Below are 20,106 nucleotides of genomic sequence, written 5' to 3'. Positions count from 1 at the left end.
AAAAATAAGATTAAATAAAATTTGTAAACAAATTTCATTAAAAAGTGAATTTTAATTTCAAGAAAATAAATAAATTATTTAACTAATAAAGTAAGTAATAATATAAATTGAGATGTCCTACGCTAACGCCTTTTTCTCTTTAGAGGAAGTGAGCAATATTTTTGATTTAATAACATATTAAAGAATCTTTATTTAAACTTAAAAGTTTCTATAATCTAACTTAGATGGTCTAAAAAACTTACAGTTACTTGTTGGGTAGTTTTAATATCTACTTAATTAATAATATATATATTTTTTGATGATAATTTATAAACTTGAAATAAATAAATAAATAAATAAATAAATAAATAAATAAATAAATGAATAAAGATATCAAGGTTTTGATGAGACTCAAATTTCTCATTTAGCTTCTGCTTTAAATTAATGCTCATAAATAGAAAATCTCGAGCTTGATTTAGCGTATAAATATAACTATCTTTTTTATATAGAATAAATATTTTTTAAATACAGCTAGAATGGAATAAACGAAGAAGGTATAACAAATATATGTTAATCATTATCCAAAATGACTGAATTAAAATCTTTAAATCTCAATTTTACGTAATTATTTTAAAATAAAGTGATTATTTTAAATATTTTGTATGAATTTTTAAAACCATAGAATTTTCTCAAAATTGAAAATATTTAAAATTATACTTTTTAAAAAGAAACAACTCTATTGACTAAAAGAAAGCGAGCATAATCAGTTCTATTTGGACTAACTACAAGAATCTTTAAAGCTTATCAATTGATTTAGAGTATGAATACATATATGCATTTTAATTGATTAAAAATAAAAATATTTCATTATTATAATTTAATATTTTACACATTCAAAATATAAAACTTATTTTTTGAAAATAGACTTGATTTATAAGATGAAGAATGTCTCAATATCTAAATTTCTAAAATAGAGCAATGTTAATAAATATAGAAATTATCACTAAAGTTTTGGTAATAAGATGAGTAAATAAAAATATTTATTTATTATTAACAATTTAAAAAATATTCTTAAATTGTATTTTCAAAACAAAAATAATTTAATAACAAATATAGAAGTAAAGACTAGATAAAAGAACATGAATTATAAAGTTTAAGTTCTTTAATAGCTAATCTTAAAAATCTTACCAATTTGGAAGTCAGCTTTAAGTAACTTTCTTTTATTTTAAAACATTTAATTTCTAAAAAATATAAAAATACATATTTTAAAATAAAAGCTTTATTCAAGTGAATATAGAAATAATAAATCTATTAGCAACTGCACTTACCTAATCTAAGATTCTATCTTCTTTGAAAATTGACCTTTAGTAGATTATATTTTATATTAATAAATATAGCATACCTTAAATTCTAATTAAAAATTGCTAAAATTTTTATTAAAAAAATAAAATATCATGAATATATTTTCAATAACTTTTGCCCTCACCCTGAGCTTAAAATATTTTAACTTATAAAAATTACAGTCTATATAATTTTGAGTTAATAATACGTAAAAAATTATATTTATAAAAGAGATACTAAAATTTAAGATTAAGATATCACTGAGCTTACAAATAGTTTGCCTTAATTAAAGAATCTTAAAAAGTTATCACTTGGTATCAGGTAAATTTGATTTGTCTTTCACTAAAGATAAAGATTTTAAGGACTAACAAATTTACAATCATTTATTAAAAAAGATAAACTTAAATTAGCTCATAAGGTGTAAGGAAATTGTTTTAATCTCTTTAAAAGTGCATTAATCTCAATAATTTTGAATTCGATATGAGGTAGATTAGATAATTTTCAAAAAAAATTATGGAAAATTTCAATCAAATTATTTCTATAATAAAAGCTATATATAAATGTTAGATAATAATTAATCTTAAGAACCTTGCTTATTTTTAGATTTGGGTTAGTGCATAAATTTAAAAAGCTTAACTTTGTTTAATAAGTAAATATTTGAATTAAAGTTTAGCCACAGTATAAAATTTTAATGAAACAATTTAATTAGCGGAAATTATTATTCTGATGGTTAGGTGTCTGGTTTGGGAACATGCTTTTCTAGCTTAAAAAATCTTACCAATTTATATCTTAACTTAGGGTAATATTCATTCTAAAATATATTTTTATCTGATTAAATTTTTTTAATAACTAAAACATAATTTTAAAAATAGAGATTGTAATATTTGTAAAGTTGGTATCAAAAATTTATCATAGTATTTCGGGAGCTGCAATAATCTTGAGAGTTTGCTAATAGAATTATCGTATTTAATTAATTATTGATAATAAAATTATTATTTCTTTTATAAGAGATAATAATATAGGCGATGAAGGGATAATTGAATTAGTTAATGAATTAAAAAATTCTGTAAATCTTAAAAACCTTTAACTCTATTTAAGGTACATCATTTTTATTTTTTGAATTAAAATTTCATCAAAAACATTGTTTTATTTAATCTTTTTCCATTAAATTAATGATAATTATATTCTTTTATATTAAAAGAGGATGTATTCAATCAAAAGGTGTTATAAATCTAGGTTAAAGTTTACAGCAATTCAAGAATCTATCAAATCTAGAATTAGATTTATCGTAGAATATTTAAAGCCATATTTGATTGATTATTAAATAATTTATTTTTTTAAATATTTAAATATTTTTTAATAAGTTAGCTGCCTACCCTTAATTTAAGATAACAAATTAATGTTTTAAATTTAAATTTAGGTATAACTAAATTCAAGACGAAGGTATCACTTAGCTTTTTAATGACTTGTCTAGATCTTAATAATTATCTAGATTAGATTTTAGTGCATGGTAATCTTAAAATCAAATTAAATAAATTAATTATTTACAATAAAATAGTTTGGAATTTATTTTAAAATCTATATTAAACATAAAAATGAATTATATATTTATTTGTGAAGAATATTTATTAGATTATAAATGCTTTAAAAAATATTATTTATTATAAAGGGATTGTGGTATCACAGAAGAAGGAGCGAATAATATAATTTTAGCTTTGAGAAATAATTTTTCTATTAAGGATTTAAAACTAGAATTAAGGTTATAAGATTTTAATTTTTATATTTAATATTTGTTTTAAAATCCTAATTAAATAAAGATTATATTTATTTTTAAATTTAGCGGAAATGGCTTCAATTTCGAGTTTTTCACAAAGTTATCAGCAAGAGTTAGAAAGATAAAGTAATTAGTAAAATTGAATTTTAGGATAGAGTGCTATTGATTTAATTCATAACTTGAAATATAAAAGTTAATATGAAAAATGAAAAATATTTCTATTGTTATTTTGTTTATTTTTTATTTATCTTTGTCTGTCAATTTATATTTAAATCTAACTAATATGAATACTTTAATATCTTGATTATCAACTTTATAAAAATATAATATTCTTTTTAATTAAAATTAATAACTCCTCGATTTTTATCATTAATTACTATTATAATCAACTAAAAAATAATTAAGGCTTTACATTATATCTAACATAAAACCATTAATTTTTAATAAATTATTTTAATTAAATTTATTACTTTTTGATGAATTAATTTTCATCAACTGTATAAATTAAAAAATTATGTATAAATTTATTAGATCTAGGCACACGTTATATCATGAAATTTATTTTATTTACATTTCTATTAAATATCCTTAAAAAAATAAATTTTACATTTTACTAATATAAAAGGTAAATGTTTGGTTATGGACAATAGCTATTTATTTTTAATAAATTTATGATGTAATAGGCATAATTATTACAAGCTAAAATAATAAATGTATTTTGAATCCTTATGTATTTATATTATTTGTATGTCTTTTATTACTTTATTTCAAAGATTTACTTAGGGGTAAGTAAATAAAAAATGTGTGGGGATATGTTTTTTAATTACTTTAATTTTTGCTTGTAAAATATTGTAAGGTAAATTTTAATTTATGCTTTCTTAGATGATCTATCAAAAGTAACTTTGGATAGTTGTCTATCTTTATTTATCTATAATTCAATTAATAAATTTTAAGCAGGCTCTGAGTTTCTTTATTTTATAAATCTATTAAGAAAAACCTTTAATATTATGAAAAAAATTATAATATTATCTATCTTATGTTTTGACAAAATAAAGTGCGCAATATTTAATTAAATTATAAAAGATTTGACTTTTATGAGAAAAGATATCATCTAATTTACTCTATTAAGTTACGCTGCTTTAAAAATAATCTTTTTGTGCACTTTTTTACTTAAAATATAAATCTTATAGTTCTGCTATTTAAAATTATTTTTTAATTATATTTTTTTAGGATTTATCTCATTTTATTTGAAAAATAATATCATGAATTCTTCATTTTTTAATTTATCTAACTAACTATCCTTTTTCTAGAAGTAAATAAAATGAACTAGCTTAATTAAAGTTCTAGTGGTTGATCAATAGTTCGATATGAATAATATTATATAAATAAATTAGATATTATTAATTTCAATTGATATAAGAAACTCGAATCATTAAATTAAATTCAATCAAATGAAAAATAAGTTCAGCTTTTTTATATTTTGCTTTACTATTTTAACATTCTCTTAAAAGATTGTTTGTGATTTTATATACAAACAATCTGATAGAATGGATATTTAATATCTGCAAATAGTAGATTCAACATGCACATAAGCCTCAAAAACTGTCACTTTTAAGACCTAGTTTCTAAATGTGCCAAAAATAACTTACAATTTACTTAAGATTAAAACAAATATAGAGTACACTATTGGTTTTGAAGTAAACACTATTTCTGTTTCTAATACTTAACTTTAGGTTGAGATAAAAGCCAAGCCAGGACATACTCTCTATAATATAAGGATAGGGATTTTGGCTACAGATTTTCCAAATTCAGTTTAGTTTTAAGGAACGTTTAATAAAGAAGGAAGCTAGACCTTTACAGCACCAGGAAAAATAGTTGGGTACTGCGCATTTGTATATGCTTATGTAGGTGATATAGCATTTGCTATTATTTAATTCAAATTCTCTTCATAAGTGAATGGTTAATAGCTTTAATTATATTATGATGAGACACTAGGAGGTAATATGAAATCCATAGATTTTAATGCTTTGGCTATTTACGAAACAAACTAGCCTTGGTTTTAATTATACTCATTTAAATTTACAACAAGTTCAGAATTTTCCTTGAGCAGTTTCGTTGATGATAAATCTTATTCACAAAACACGTAGCTATCTGAATAAGATCAGATTTTTTATGGAATGGGTTATTGGAATGATCATAGTAATTTTGAATATAACTTTGAAGTTAACTAATCAAATTCTTAATAAATAATCACCAACTCAAAAATCAATTTAAAAATTTATAACCATAAAGGTTATATTAGCTGGTTAACTATTTCCGTATTTGAGCTAATGATTAGGTATTGTCCTCCTAGTAACTTTATCATCAAAGTGGGAAGCGATTATTAATGTGTCAGTGATTGCTCAGCAGTTGATATATCAACCTACAACGATTCTATCAATAATTTTCCTTTAGATTACAGTACCTATAAGATGAACTCTTGTTCTCCATGTCACTCCTCTTGCTATAGTTGCTCTGGACCTCAAAACACAAATTGCAATAGTTGCCATTCAAATTAGTATTATGATGAGACAAATAATGTTTGTTTAGATAATTAACCAAACCAAACATTTTGCTAGCAGGTGAATAAGAATTCTTAAAGCTATTAAAGTTGCTAGCCATGTAATCAAACATGCAAAACTTGTTCAGGTGGAGGCATCAATTAATGCATTACTTGCTCAGAAAACTACCCTTATTCTTATAACAGATTATGTGTTAATGATTAGTAAGTTGGAGTTTTTTGTGATAATGTCACTAAAACTTGCAAAGATTGCTTAATTAGCAATTGCAAAAAATGTGACTCAACTCTCTAATAATGCCTACTATGTATAGATACATGGTATTTGTTTAACAATACTTGCTATAACTCAAAATAAGACCACACATATTGCGATAATAACAATATCTGCTAATTATGTGATCAATCTAAGTGTGTAAATTGTATTGATTCTTTAGATAAATGTACTTAATGTTAAAATGGATAATACCTGCTTGAAAATGTTTGCTATTCTAGCTAATAACAGTACACTTTCTGTAATTATAATTAAATTTTGATTTAATATGATTGTGTTAGGTGCAGTTAAAACTGTTCTAAATGCTCAGGCCAGTAAAGCAATTAATGTAGTGAATGTTTAGCAGGAAAGTACTTTAATAATAATTAATGCTTCGATAATTAATAAACTGGTACTTACTGTGATTCTAATTTAATTTGCTATCCTTGTGACAAAAGTTGCTAGGAATGTACAGCTGGAATGGATAATAATTGTACTTCTTGCTTTAAAAACCAATACTTATACCAGAATACTTGTTCATCTACAAAATAATCTGGTACATATTGTGATTAAAATTTAGTTTGCAAAGATTGTGATTTGAAAAAATGTGTAACTTGTGTTGATGCTCCAGACAAATGTACATCTTGCCAAAATGATTAATATTTATTTAATGGAGTTTGCTATAACAATTAACCTGATAAAACTTTCTGCTTAGACCTGTAAAATAACGAAATTTTTAAAAGATGCTCTGCTTGTTTTTAGTCTTGTGCAAATTGTAGTGGCGATTAACCTAATCAATACGATACTTGCATTTCTGGGTATTTCTTTTATTAAAATCAGTGCTTTCAAGTAAAACCTCCTTCAACTTATTGTGATTAAAATAATATTTGCTAAAAATGTCATGATGAATGTAAAGAATGTTTAGGTCCTTACAAAAATTAATGTACCTCTTGTTTAAGTCAGCAGTTCTTATATAAATCCTAATGCTTTAATCAATAACCTGGTTTTACTTACTGTGATTAAGATTTTATTTGCTTTGATTGTGATTCCAAAAAATGCTTAACTTGCTAGAACTCTTCTGACTTTTGTTTGTCTTGCTAAGCTCAGCAATATTTTTTTAACAACAAATGCTATAATTAAAATCCAAATGGTGCATTTTGTAAAAATGTTAGCAATTTAAATTATCAAACATGCGAAAAATGCTCTGAGAATTGCAAATTTTGTACTGGCCCTGATCCATAATAATGCTAAGAATGTAATGATTAAATATATTTCTATAAAAATACTTGTTCATTAATCTAACCTAAGCAAACTTACTGTGAAAATTTTATTTGCCATGAATGTGATGCCTCTTGCAAATCATGTACAGGTCCTACAAGTACACAATGTTCAGAATGCTATGATGGATATTACCTAAATCAGAGCAAATAAGAAAATACTTGTTAAGTCTGCTAAAAAGGCTGTAGTCTTTGTTAAAATTTTTTTGATAACTGCAGCAGCTGCCAAAATCCTTACTATCTGAAAGAAAACAAATGCTTGCTGGACTGTAAAAGAAATGAATACTTTGATTTGTAAGAAAGAATATGCTCTTCTTGTAGTGAGTATTGCTAGACATGTTCTGATAAAACTATTAAAGGCTGCTTGAGCTGTATAGATTCTGCAAATCTAAATTCAAATAATTAATGCATATGCTCTTAACAGGGTTTTGGGCTCTCGTCTGATGGTACTTAGTGTTTACCATGCCAAACTTCTAGATGCAAGTCTTGTGAACATAGCAATAAATGTGATATTTGTATTGAAAATGCCTATTTAAATGTTGAGTCTAATGGAGAAGAAAAATGTATTTGTAAGGAAGGTTATTTTTATTCTTAATCATATTAAAAATGCTAAAAATGCCCCTAGAAAAATTGTAAAGCTTGTTCTGATGATGGGAAAAGCTGCTTGAAATGCCTAGATGGTTTTCATTACAATAAAGGATATTGTCAGTTTTGCAGCAACTATAAATTTGCTAATGAGAAAAATGAATGCGAAATGGATTGCCCAAATTTATGCTAGGCTTGCTCAAATTAATCAGAATGCAGTATGTATCTAATTAACGAACCGAATTACTTTCCAAAAGAGCTTTGTCATTTTAGTTGTAAGGAATGCAGTAGCTCTAAAGATACGGCCTGTTTATTGTGTTCTTCATAAACTAGAGAATATAATTTGCAAACATAGAAATGTGAATGTAAGCAGAATTATATAGAGAATGGTTAGTAAGATTGTAAAAAGATACAACAAGTAGACAGCTTACTAGTAGAAGTTCACTAGAAGTTAAATATAATATCGTTTCCTGTACAAACGCTAGGTCTTTTCTTAATTAATATCCCATCTGTTATGTACTAGTACTAAATTTAATAGTTAATTGGAGATCTTTCCTTCATAAATCATACCGATTATCAATAAAACTCTATAAATAATGTTTTAAAGCTCTACACAAAATATAATTCCTTTGAGATTTTTAACAAAAAGGAAAGCTAAGACTCTACCAGCAATCCAACTCTTAGAGTATCTAGAATTCTTAGTTCAGATTAAAATACATAAATTTTACAAAACAAAGATACATTTTTGGCAGTTGAACTTTAGGAAAGTTTTTTCTAAGCCAGCTTTATTCCTCTTAGTGCTTTAGCTTTATTTTTAATTATATGTGCTTGCTTGCACTTATATGAACTAAAGACTCAAATTATATTGAAATACACCTATCTTTTTAAATGGAATATCTTCATTCTATTGTTTGTAATCACATCAAATTTTCTGATTATCTCCTTATTTAATTTAAGTTTCTAAAAATAACAACTCATTGATTTTGTATTTTTAGGATTATTTGGAGTATTTTATACAATTTTTTTGGTATGGATAACATATAAGTGTAAAAAAGCAGAATAATAAGACTAATCATACTAGATATTAAAATCTTCATTAGATACGACAAGCTTTATAGGAAGATATTACTTTTTACTAATTGAAGTAAAAAAAATTGTATTTTGTTCAATCATTTCTCTTGCTTTTAACTATGTTAAGTTTTCTGTTTGGGCAATTGTTTTTATTCTTATTTTAGAAATTTTAGTAAAAAAATGGGTGAACCCATTCAGCGACAAGATTAGTTTATATTTTACCCTGCTAACTGATATATTATTTGCTGTTTTAATTATCCTCTACGGAGTATTTTTAAATTCAAAAGATGAACAGTAACTCGTTTTAATAGCAACTTTAGTCCTGATTTTTCTAATGATCTTTACAATCTGTTCATTATGCTTTGTAGCTTTTTTGGTCATAAAGCTTATAAAAAATAAAAAAAATACAATCAAAGAAAAGTTAGATTTAAGTTACTACACATCTACAACTCGTAGATCAATTTCTCAAAGCTTTAATCTTGAAATGAAAAATATAACCACACGTGTTAAATGGCAAAAAAATCCTATTCAAAACATAAATAATTGAAGCTAATTAATTAATAAATACATTTTAAATAAAAAAAATGAATAATTATATTTTTGTTTATTTACTATTTCATTATTTTTTAATAGTTATGTTCAATTTTTAATTAAAGGCTTTCAGAATTTATATAAGATAAATATTTTCATGAATTTTTGTATTTTTATAATATAAAATAATTATATTTTTACCAAAATTTTATATTCAATAAAAATATTTTATATTTAAAAAATAGTATCTTAATTCAAATCTATCTATTAAAATTTCAAAATTTGCTCTCCCTTTGTAATGCTTTTAATTAAGATAATATTATAAATAGATACATAATTTTTATTTTAAGAATAAATAAATTGATAATTTAGTTATCTAATTTACTACCTTCTTAGTTTTAATACTACTGTAATAGAATTTTTATATCTAATTAACAAAAGATTATTAATTCTAAACAAAATAAAAAGAAATGGTTAATTAACAAAATTTATTTTATATTTATTTTACATAATTAATTATCAGTTATTTTAATTCTTAACAATTATTATTTAAATGTTATTGATGAAAAACTGTTTAAAATAGCTCTTTACTAAAACCTATAAAATAAAAATAGTAATAAAAATATCTAATTTGGGAAAGCTAATTAACAAAAATATTCAAATATAAATCCACAAAAGATAAAGATCAAAATATTTATTGACAATTTTAATGTGAATATACATTTATATCTAAATAATAAAAATTTTTATTAACTTTGTGGCTATAACTTAGATTTTTTAACAAATGATAGCTCTGTAACAAAAAGTAATAAACTATAACATAAATAGTCCTTTTGATAAAGAATTAAATACTTGCTTATGTAGATTATCTACTCTATCAAATTCTTATTTAATAAGTATCTAAATTGATTATTTACCTTTTATTTATTTTATATCTTTTAATTTTATATTTTACTTGCCAAATTTCTTTTTTTTGTATAACTATTTTTGTAGAATCTTAGTAAGCAAATTATCATTTTTTAAGTTTGAAAAGTGTAAATTAAAATATTCACCATTTTTTTGAATTTAAAAATCTTAATTTAAAACATAAAATAGATTTTATTAATTTTAATATTTTATTTACATTTAAATTAGAACATTTTTAGATTATAGAAAGAGAAAGAGAGAAACACTTAATAATTTGTTTTTTTCGATTAATTATTTGATTTATTTGGCTATTATCATTAAAGATATTTTCTATTTTTACTTTGAAACCCTAAGATAATAGGGAATAATTTAAATTTTCCTTTTACTAAAGAATGGAAATTAAATTATTTAAGGTTTTTAAATACCAGAATATTTTTAAGGAATTGGTATTTAGAGTATAATTTTAGCTAATATTTTCAGATTAAGTTTTGGAAAAAAGACATTTTAATAGAGCGCATAATTATTTGTACAAAATAAATAATTGTAAGCTAAATTTTTAAATTTGCAATTGGAAAGAAAGATAAATTTATTTCAAAAAAAGATTTACTTTTGAGCTTAATTTAGAATTTATCAGATTTATCTTTAAATATCTTTAACCATAAAGGGTTAATTTTTAGTAAATAAAGTAGAAATTTATACTGAAATATAAACAGATATATATGTTTTACTTTTTCGTTACATTCATAATTCTATTTTATTTTATAGGAAGGTTTTTTATGGTATTAGTGGAATAAAAATCATCATTTATTCTTAATTTTTAATTTATATAAATAAAGCAATATTTTAATAAAGATTGGATACATTTATGCATTACAGATTACATTTAAATTTATGTCTACTAAAAATTTATTAGGACTTTTGTTGAAAATGTAAAATATTTTTTACATGTTATAATTTTAGTTAGTTATTGCATGCCAATACGTGCTACCATTAACTTAAATCCAAATTAAAAACAATGAATGAATTTATAAGTTTTGTTTGGTATCTATAAAGGTTATTAAATTAAATCTTTGAGCTCAGATGAACAATAAATCTTAAAGTAATAGGATTCTGCCTAATTGTTTTTGTTTATTATATTATTAATACCCCAATAATATTATTAAGAAAGACAAATTTTAAATAAATAAGATGCAATCTATTTAAAATTTAGATATATTATGATGCCAAAAAAAAATAAGTGATTAATAATAATAATTAGCAGGTGTAACATAAAAGGATCAGAAACTAATATTTGATTTGTAATTTACATTCTTTATCTTCATGAAGAGAGGAATATAATATAAAGGAAAAATTTAAAAGATAATTATAATACTGTAAATCCTTGTTAATTAATTGCCGAAAATATTAAGGGCAGACATTTTAATTTTATTTGTGAGAATTTACAATATTGTTGGCAAAATATTTTGAAGAAAAATAGAATTTTAAAAATAAAATATAATTTAATGTAGTGTTTTTTACAAAATTTAAAAATTATTTTATAAATTTTTGAATCCAATATTGACATCAATAAATATTTTGATTTTGATTGTTTTAATTTACTAAGTGTTAAGAAATTAACTAATTTTTTGACCTGATTTCAATAATAATATTATATAAGATAAGATTAATAATATTAGATAATACTCCTCTCGCTAAAAAAATTAGGAAAAGCATATATATATGATATCTTTTAAATATTAACTTTCCTCACTTTACTTCCTCGTAAGCTTTCTCACCTGTTATATTAATAGCTAATTTATATACAGATAGTCCGATAGAGCATAAATCTTCTACCTTGAAATTGTTTCCTCTTCAACAACTTAGGCCTAATAAACTGTTAATTTTCTTACTCCATTTTAGAATACTCCGAAAATAACTTACAATATTCTTTAGATAAATTCAAACATAAATGGAAGTGTTGGATTTAGTTTATCCACAATATCAGTCTCTAATACTTAAGTGACTGTTAAAATTCAGGCAAATTCAGGCCACTAACTGTATAAAGTGAAAATTGGTATACTAGCGACAGATTATCCTAATTCTGTTTAATACTAAGGTACATTTGGTAGCGGAGGCTCTAAGTCATTTAGTACTCCTAATAATATTATAGGTTATTGTGCTTTTGTTTCAGGTTATAAAGGCAATATAGCTTTTGCTAATATGTAATTTAAATTTTTTTCTTCTATTTCTGCTAATGTAATCGATCTCAAATACTAAGAAACTTTATTTGCAAATATGGACTCTATAGATTTTAATATTTTATTGATATATGACGATCCTGGTTTTGATTCTCTGCTTTATTCATTTTAATTTACTAATAGCAACTAAATAAACATCCCAATATCTCCATAGTCTAAAAACTATTAATTAAGTACATAGCTTTCTAATAATGACATTGCCTTTTATGGACTCAATTATTGGTATGACGCGAGTAACATTTCATTTGATTTTGGAGTTGATTAGCAAAATCCAAATTTAATCAGTGGATCATAAATTAATATTGTTGTTAAAAGTAATACTGGATATATTCCCTGGGTTTCTATTTCTGTATTTTAGTTAATGATGAGAACTTGTCCAGCAGGAAACTTCGTTATAAAAGTAGCTAATGATTATCAATGTGTTAGTAATTGTTCTAGTGTAAATAGCCAAACATATAACGATTAATTAAATACTTTTCCATTGCAATATAATACATATATTATGTACCCATGCTCTCAATGTAACTCTGCTTGTTATGGATGTACTGGACCTAACATTAATGATTGCACAAGCTGTGCTTCCAATTAATTCTATGACTCTGTCAGCAAAACATGCTTATCTTCCTAGCCACCATAAACTGTTTGTACATAAACTATTATAGATCTTTAGACATATTAAAATTGCTAGCCCTGCTATTCTACTTGCTAAACTTGCTCTGGGACTTAAAAAAACTAATGCTTAACTTGTATGGTTACCTATCCTTATTCATATAATGGTTAATGTATTTAAGGAGTATAAGATGGCATATATTGTGACAACACAACATTTGTTTGCTAAGATTGTAATGTGACGAATTGCAAGTCTTGTGATTCAACATTGTAAATTTGCAAATAATGTATTACAGGTTATTATCTTTATAACAATATATGCTATAACTCTAAACAAAATTCAACATACTGTGATAGTAACAATATTTGTTATTCGTGTGATTTAACTAAATGTGTGAATTGCATAAATTCTGCAGATTTTTGTACCTCTTGCTAATCTAATTAATATTTGCTATCAAATACTTGCTATAACTGTGACTCTTCTAAATGTTTAACATGCTAAAACACTGCAGAAACTTGTCTTTCATGTCAGCCATAGCAATATTTATTTAATAACTCATGCTATAATACAAATCCAGATGGAGCTTATTGCTAAATAACAAACGGTTTAAATTACTATACATGCTAAAGTTGCTCTTAAAATTGCAAAGTTTGTACAGGTACAGCTTCAAATTAATGTTAGCAATGCTTCCCTTAAGCATATTTTTACTAAAATAGTTGTACATTAAGTTAACCTTTGCAAACATATTGTGACAGTCTTTTAATTTGCTAAACCTGTGACTTATCTTGTAAGTACTGCAACGGACCAAGTAGTAATGAGTGCACGTAGTGTTTTGATGGATTATACTTAAATATTAAAAATGGAATCTCAACATGCTAAATATGCTAAAAAGGCTGCAGTTTATGCTCAAACAGTTTCAGTAATTGCAGCGCTTGCTAAAATCCTTACTATTTAAATGGTAATTCTTGTTTCTTAAATTGTTTGTCAGGTAAATATTTTGACCTAAACACTAGAGACTGTGAACAATGTAACAATCAATGTTTAACTTGCTCTGATAAAACCAATATCAGTTGTACTAGCTGCATAGCAAATGCTTCTCTGAATAATAATAATTAATGTATTTGCTAAAAATAAGGATATGGATTTTCTTCTGATGGTACCCAATGTATTTCTTGCTAGCTTTCTATGTGTTAGACTTGTTAGCTTAGCTCAATATGCGATAGATGTATTTAAAATGCTACTTTAAGTACTAATAGTTTAGGTAATTAAGTATGCACTTGTAATGAAGGATACTATTACATTAAATTTTACAATAAATGCATAAAATGCCCTTAAAATCATTGCCAGTCATGTAGTAGTGATGGAATGACTTGCACTAAATGCCTTTCAGGTTTTTAACTTTAGAACGGAAACTGTAGTTACTGCAACAATAACAAATTTGCAGACAGTAATAATTAATGCTCATAAAATTGCACTGAATTATGCTAAGTTTGTTCAAACTCAAATTTATGCAGTGTCTATGACATTAATAACCCAGATTATATTCCTAATTAGCTATGCCATTTTACCTGCAAATAATGCAGTGGTTTGACAGTTAAAGATTGCCTTATATGTGCTTCCGATTCAAGATAATACAATTATGAAACTTAGTAATGTGAATGCAAATCAGGTTACATCGAAATAAATTAACCTAACTGCCAAAAGATAGAATAAGTTTAGAGCATTTTATAAAGCACTCATTAATATTTAAATATTATTGGATTTCCAGTAATTTCTTTTGGACTCATTTTAAATGTCAGTCCAGCAGTCACATACTCATATGTACTCTAGCAATTAATAGGTGATTTTGCCTTTGTAAATTATGATCAAGGATAATCCATAAATTATATTTTTAACTTTTATACAAAATACAATATTAACAATTTATATAATCTCAATAATGATAACAATAAAAATAATAACCCTAATAATAATTCAGATCCTACATTAAAGAGTCAAAGACTTCTTCTTAATAATTTAAGAGCAAATAAAAATCAAAAATCCATTTTTGATTTTTCATTTCTTGAAAGTAATAAATCAAAAAGAATTCTTTAAGATACCTAATCTAATACTGGTATATTAAACTATCATGATCCCATTTTAGAGGCAAAGTAGCAAAATAGATTTATTTATTCAAGTTTAATACCTTTATCAACAATAACTCTCTTTCTATTAATAGCTGCTATTATCCATTTCTATGAGATCTGCAAAAAAAAACTGCTAAAATTCGGAATGATTTTCAAATGGAATTTATTAATTTTAACAACTTAAATTAATTCAAATTTTTTAATTTTTTCCTTAATTAGCATTGATTTTAAATAGTAATTAATGATTGATTACATATGCATTGGATTATTTTGTTTTATGTATGTGACCTAGCTGATCTGGCTCTTCAAAATAACGAGAGGTCACTCTTATTTAGAAAAATCCTATTCAGTTATTTCTTTGTACTTTGAAAGAGAAAGCTTTTTAGGGAAATACTACTTTTTCATTTTAGAACTAAAAAAAATAATTTTCTGTGCTTTTATTATCTTGACAATAAAAATTCTTAGATTCACTATTTGGGGTCTAGTTGCTTTATTGATTGTTGAGACAATTTTTAAAAGGGTTTACAACCCTTTCAGTTATTCAATAGATTTATACTCAACACTATTTCTTGACATTACATTTTTGTTAATAATAACTATTTTTGGAGTTTTCCTAAATTCTAAAGACACAAATTAGCTCATAACTTATGTAACCTTTATCTTAATCCTCTTAATCATTTTTTCTCTAATTTCTTTGACAGTTATAATAATTAAAGTAATAATCTTGATAAGGAACTTTAAAACCAAATAAAACAAAGAAAATAAACTAGATATAAGTATTGGATCTAATCAAACATCTTGTTCAAAAAATATAAATTTACAGCTATAAGAAATTTAAGCAAGTATTAGATGGCAAAAAAATCCAATTCTCAGCTCTAGATAAAACAGTATAAATTGAAATATTATAATTATAATAATTTAATTCTCTTATTATTTTATATATTTTATATAAATATATTCTTCTTAAAAACATATTTGAAAATTAAAAAATAATTGGAGATAAAAATTGTAGTTACTATTTCCTTAATATATTGCTTATTATTTATAATTTAAGGGAAACTAAAAGCTTGAAGAATTTAATATTAAAAATTTAATTTAAATCGGGTATTATATTAAATTATTTTAAATATATTTTATTTATTATATATTAAAAATTTAAATATTAGTAAACTCCTCAAAATGCATATCGGCTCAGCCCTGATTATAATATATTTAAGATATGATTATACTTACAACAATTTTAATTTTATATACATTCCAATGAATATAATAACAAATTAATCTGGGCCCAGATTCAACCCACCCCATCATAAACTTTTTCGCTTCATTGCGAAAATTTATTGATTATTAAATTTTATCTTAACTAATATAAAAATATATAGTCAATCTATTCAAAATGTTTTTACTAGGGGTACCAATAAACATATAAGTAGAGTGCAAATTTTTTCTTCATATAAAGCTAGTTAATGCAAATTAAGTGATATATTCTGATAGAGCCAATTTTCTCTATCTTTTGACATATATTGATTGATATATCTAAATAATGTTATTAACGAATGACAAATATAAATTATGATAAAATGTATCTTTTCAAGTATTCAATTTTCATTTACTTTATATAATAAAGAAATAATTTAATTTTTATAACATCAATATTACAAAATATGCACCATTATTCTGTATTCATAATTCCATTATTTTGATTCACTCATCGAATGTTTTTCTCCATTCATCTTAAGGTATAGAATTTAGGATCGATTGAATCTAGTCAAACAAATAATCCGAATTTTCATGATTATTTAACTATCTTTTAATTAAGCTTAAAAGATGAGGAATAGATTTGTTTGATAATCGTTTAACTTGTAAAATACTTGAAAGAATACTCTAAACATTGCCATTACTAATCTTTAACTCACCGTATTTCTTCAATTGATAAATAAAGATCATATTCTATCATTAGACAAACTTTTCGAATTTTTTTTCAGTGGTCATAGTTATTGGTATACCTACTCTATCAGCATCTGAAACATTAGGCCGGTGAACTTTCTCATCCATTTAGTGACGTATGGATAACAAGGTGATTTCTAAACTAATATTTATATGATCTCATCATGAATTTATGTTGCCGTTTAACCTTGCTACTTACTATAAAGATAAAAATAAAATATAAAATCTTTTTTTTCATTTTTTTGGTTCTACTATCGAAATATCTCTTTTTGTTAATTATATTCCCTAATCCTAGCTGCTTTCTTTTTCTTATTATTTATATCAAGCGGTATAAAACTTAAATATATAATAGAAATTTTATTGACACTTGATTCAAGAAGTTTACATTTGAATAATATTAACTTTCTGATCCCCTAAGTAAATAGGAATAAAAACACTTATTTGGTGCACGAAACATATATACCTAAATAATAAGTATGTTCTTGAAAAAAAATTAATGATATATTAGAATAATAAGATATATTTTAAATATTCCCTCCCCTCATTACTTACTGGACTAAAACCAAAAAATCTACTAAATAAAAATTATTTTATTAAAATTTAAGACTTTAATTACTAGAATTTAGTTAACATATGAACTCACATCTATAAGTATTACTATATTTTTAAGGATAAGTATTAAAAAGTGATATTAAGATTTAATAATAAATGTTACACTAACTTATTTTTGATATCTCTTGCTTAATGCAAATGTATAAATTCATATTCGATAATTATTATAATTTATTAGTTCTGTTTTAACAAATTAATTTGAAATAAAAACAAATTAGTTTTTAATATAGTTATAATTTATTAAATTACCTTAAAAAACTATTCGATATTTAAAAATAATAAATCATATAATAGAAAAAATATTTAACAATCTATGAGAATTAATTATTCATTTTTTTGATATCTTTTAAATTTATATTTATTAATAAAAAAAGTTTTTAAATTCTTCACTTAAATCTAATTAGGTTCTCTCTCTATTTTGAGCTGAAAGTGAGGTAAATTTAATTTATTCATACTAATATTTTTTAATATGTAATTTTCAAGTTACTAAATATTTTATTTTACTAAAAGAAATTCTCATATATATTAATTTATTCATTTTTATGTAAACAAAAATATTCATTTAATAATATTTATTTATTTTCAATCAATTTTTATGTTGATTGTTAATTATTCATTTTTTATTATTTGATATATTTTCTTCATTTTTTTATTCTAACTCACAAACTTCTACAGTATTTAAAAATGACAAATTAATTGGATTAGTTTTTCTTTTATTTTTTCTGCTTATCAATTTTTTCTTTATTTATTTATTAATTTTTTTTTAACTTTTAATTTTTTACTTTGCATTATTTTTCTTTCTTTATTTTCTAATTTAACTAATTTATTTATTTTCATTTTCATTTTTTATTATTATTCATTAATTTCTTTTCTAGTTTTTTCTTCATTTTTTCTTTCTAACTAACAAATTATCTTTGGATTGTGATATTTTTTAAATAAAAATGAATTTAAAACAAAATAACTTACTATTTTTATTTTACATATTTTATAAAGTAATAATAGAAATTCGCTTCATAATATAAAATATCTAAAATGGCTTTTGGTATTAATTGTAAATAATTTGTTTAAAAAATTATTATTTTTATCCATTTTTCATTTTTGATTAAGTTAATAAATTTTAAATTGGAGACAGTAATTAACTTTTTTAAAGCAAAAGTTGTTTGGGAGAGGATAAATAAATAATATTATTATTTTTGAAATTAATCACCAATAGTAAGTTCTTTTAAACGCAATTCTCATCATTAAAAAACTTGAATTTAAATAAAATTTAATTATTTTTTTCCCAAATTTATGTATGTTTATAAATGATATAAATAATATCTAAATATGCAAAAACAAATAAAGTTTGTCTTTTAGCTAATTTATTATTAATTAGAGGAAAAACAAGTGTTAATTAATTTATTATCTATTTTAATTAATATCAATTTTGTAAATTTTGTGAAGCTAAAAATTTACCACAAGTTAATAAAAAACTCTGTTTTAGATTTTATTGAGTACTTTATAATTAGAACCACTGTACTTTTATCATTCAAAATTTGATAATTAATTTATTTTTCAAACAATACTAATTATTCAAAAATAAGAAGCACATGAAGTTTTTCAAAAATTAATATCTTATAATTGTTTTTCTCTTTAACCTAATATATCAAACAAAACAATAATACAACATTATATAGTCAGATAAAGTGTTGATAAAACTTGAGTAATAGATATGGAAAAGTACTTAATTAGGCTCAAATTAATCTAGAAATTATGATTTTGATATATCTTAAGGCAAGTTTTAAAATATCCCCAAAATTGTTTATTCTTTAAGCGTCTATGGCAGTGATAATAGCAGTAATCAAGGATTTTTACTGACAACTAATAATTTAACGAAAACAAAACTTAATTATAATTTAAAATCTTTAGGATGTACTATTGCTTAATTAGGATTTAATATACTGGCAATTGATGATCCTAACATTGATGTTCAATATAAGGTGCTTTCTTCTAGCGTAGCTACAACTATAACAGGAACACAAGATATCTTACAAATTGCTGCTTTTATTTATGGATTTTAAGGAACCGATTGGAGTAATTTAAAACTATAATATGCATTAACTAAAATTGATAGCAGAAACTATAAAATATAATTTACAAATTCTAATATTCCAACTGTTTACTTAAATATTGTTATAATTTATTAAAATTCATCTACAGATATAGATTAGTTATACTAATCTTATATGAATTTTGATACTTAAGGTAAGAATATGTGGTGGAGATAATACAGTATCATGGAAAACTTCTGCTTAAATAGA

At 23.0% G+C, this 20,106-nt stretch overlaps 4 protein-coding genes across 4 annotated transcripts in view; 3 read left to right on the top strand and 1 right to left on the bottom strand. All coding sequences in view use genetic code 6, as the record gives it.

Moving 5' to 3' along the window:
* Positions 1–112: 112 nt before the first annotated feature.
* On the top strand, positions 113–3,260 carry TTHERM_00224480 (kinase domain protein; the record flags this gene model as incomplete). The annotated part of the gene is made up of 18 exons (XM_001014178.3): positions 113–148; positions 206–255; positions 370–459; positions 511–600; positions 708–797; positions 904–1,005; positions 1,096–1,188; positions 1,257–1,346; positions 1,552–1,641; positions 1,716–1,805; positions 1,871–1,969; positions 2,030–2,119; positions 2,193–2,282; positions 2,329–2,418; positions 2,522–2,608; positions 2,741–2,830; positions 2,990–3,079; positions 3,161–3,260. 18 exons carry the CDS (start codon positions 113–115, stop codon positions 3,258–3,260), a joined length of 1,557 nt encoding a protein of 518 aa, XP_001014178.3.
* Positions 3,261–4,641: 1,381 nt separating this feature from the next.
* Positions 4,642–9,384, top strand: TTHERM_00224470 (H-type lectin domain protein; the record flags this gene model as incomplete). The annotated part of the gene is made up of 1 exon (XM_001014177.2): positions 4,642–9,384. One exon carries the CDS (start codon positions 4,642–4,644, stop codon positions 9,382–9,384), a length of 4,743 nt encoding a protein of 1,580 aa, XP_001014177.2.
* A 3,729-nt stretch (positions 9,385–13,113) lies between these two features.
* Positions 13,114–13,995, bottom strand: TTHERM_000223441 (hypothetical protein; the record flags this gene model as incomplete). The annotated part of the gene is made up of 1 exon (XM_012797258.1): positions 13,114–13,995. The coding sequence occupies one exon, from the start codon at positions 13,993–13,995 to the stop codon at positions 13,114–13,116; it is 882 nt and encodes a 293-aa protein (XP_012652712.1).
* A 5,400-nt stretch (positions 13,996–19,395) lies between these two features.
* Positions 19,396–20,106, top strand: part of TTHERM_000223430 (H-type lectin domain protein) — a gene marked incomplete at both ends in the record, with an annotated part of 5,103 nt that continues 4,392 nt past the window's right edge. Inside the window, one exon of the mRNA XM_012797257.1 lies at positions 19,396–20,050. Within this exon, the coding sequence (XP_012652711.1) occupies positions 19,396–20,050 (655 nt within the window). The remainder of the gene's footprint in view (positions 20,051–20,106) is intronic.

The sequence above is a fragment of the Tetrahymena thermophila genome (assembly GCF_000189635.1).
Source record: "Tetrahymena thermophila SB210 genomic scaffold scf_8254665, whole genome shotgun sequence".
NCBI lineage: Eukaryota > Ciliophora > Oligohymenophorea > Hymenostomatida > Tetrahymenidae > Tetrahymena > Tetrahymena thermophila.
Note: the sequence above shows the minus strand (reverse complement) of the source record. Positions and strands in the feature narration are given on the sequence as shown.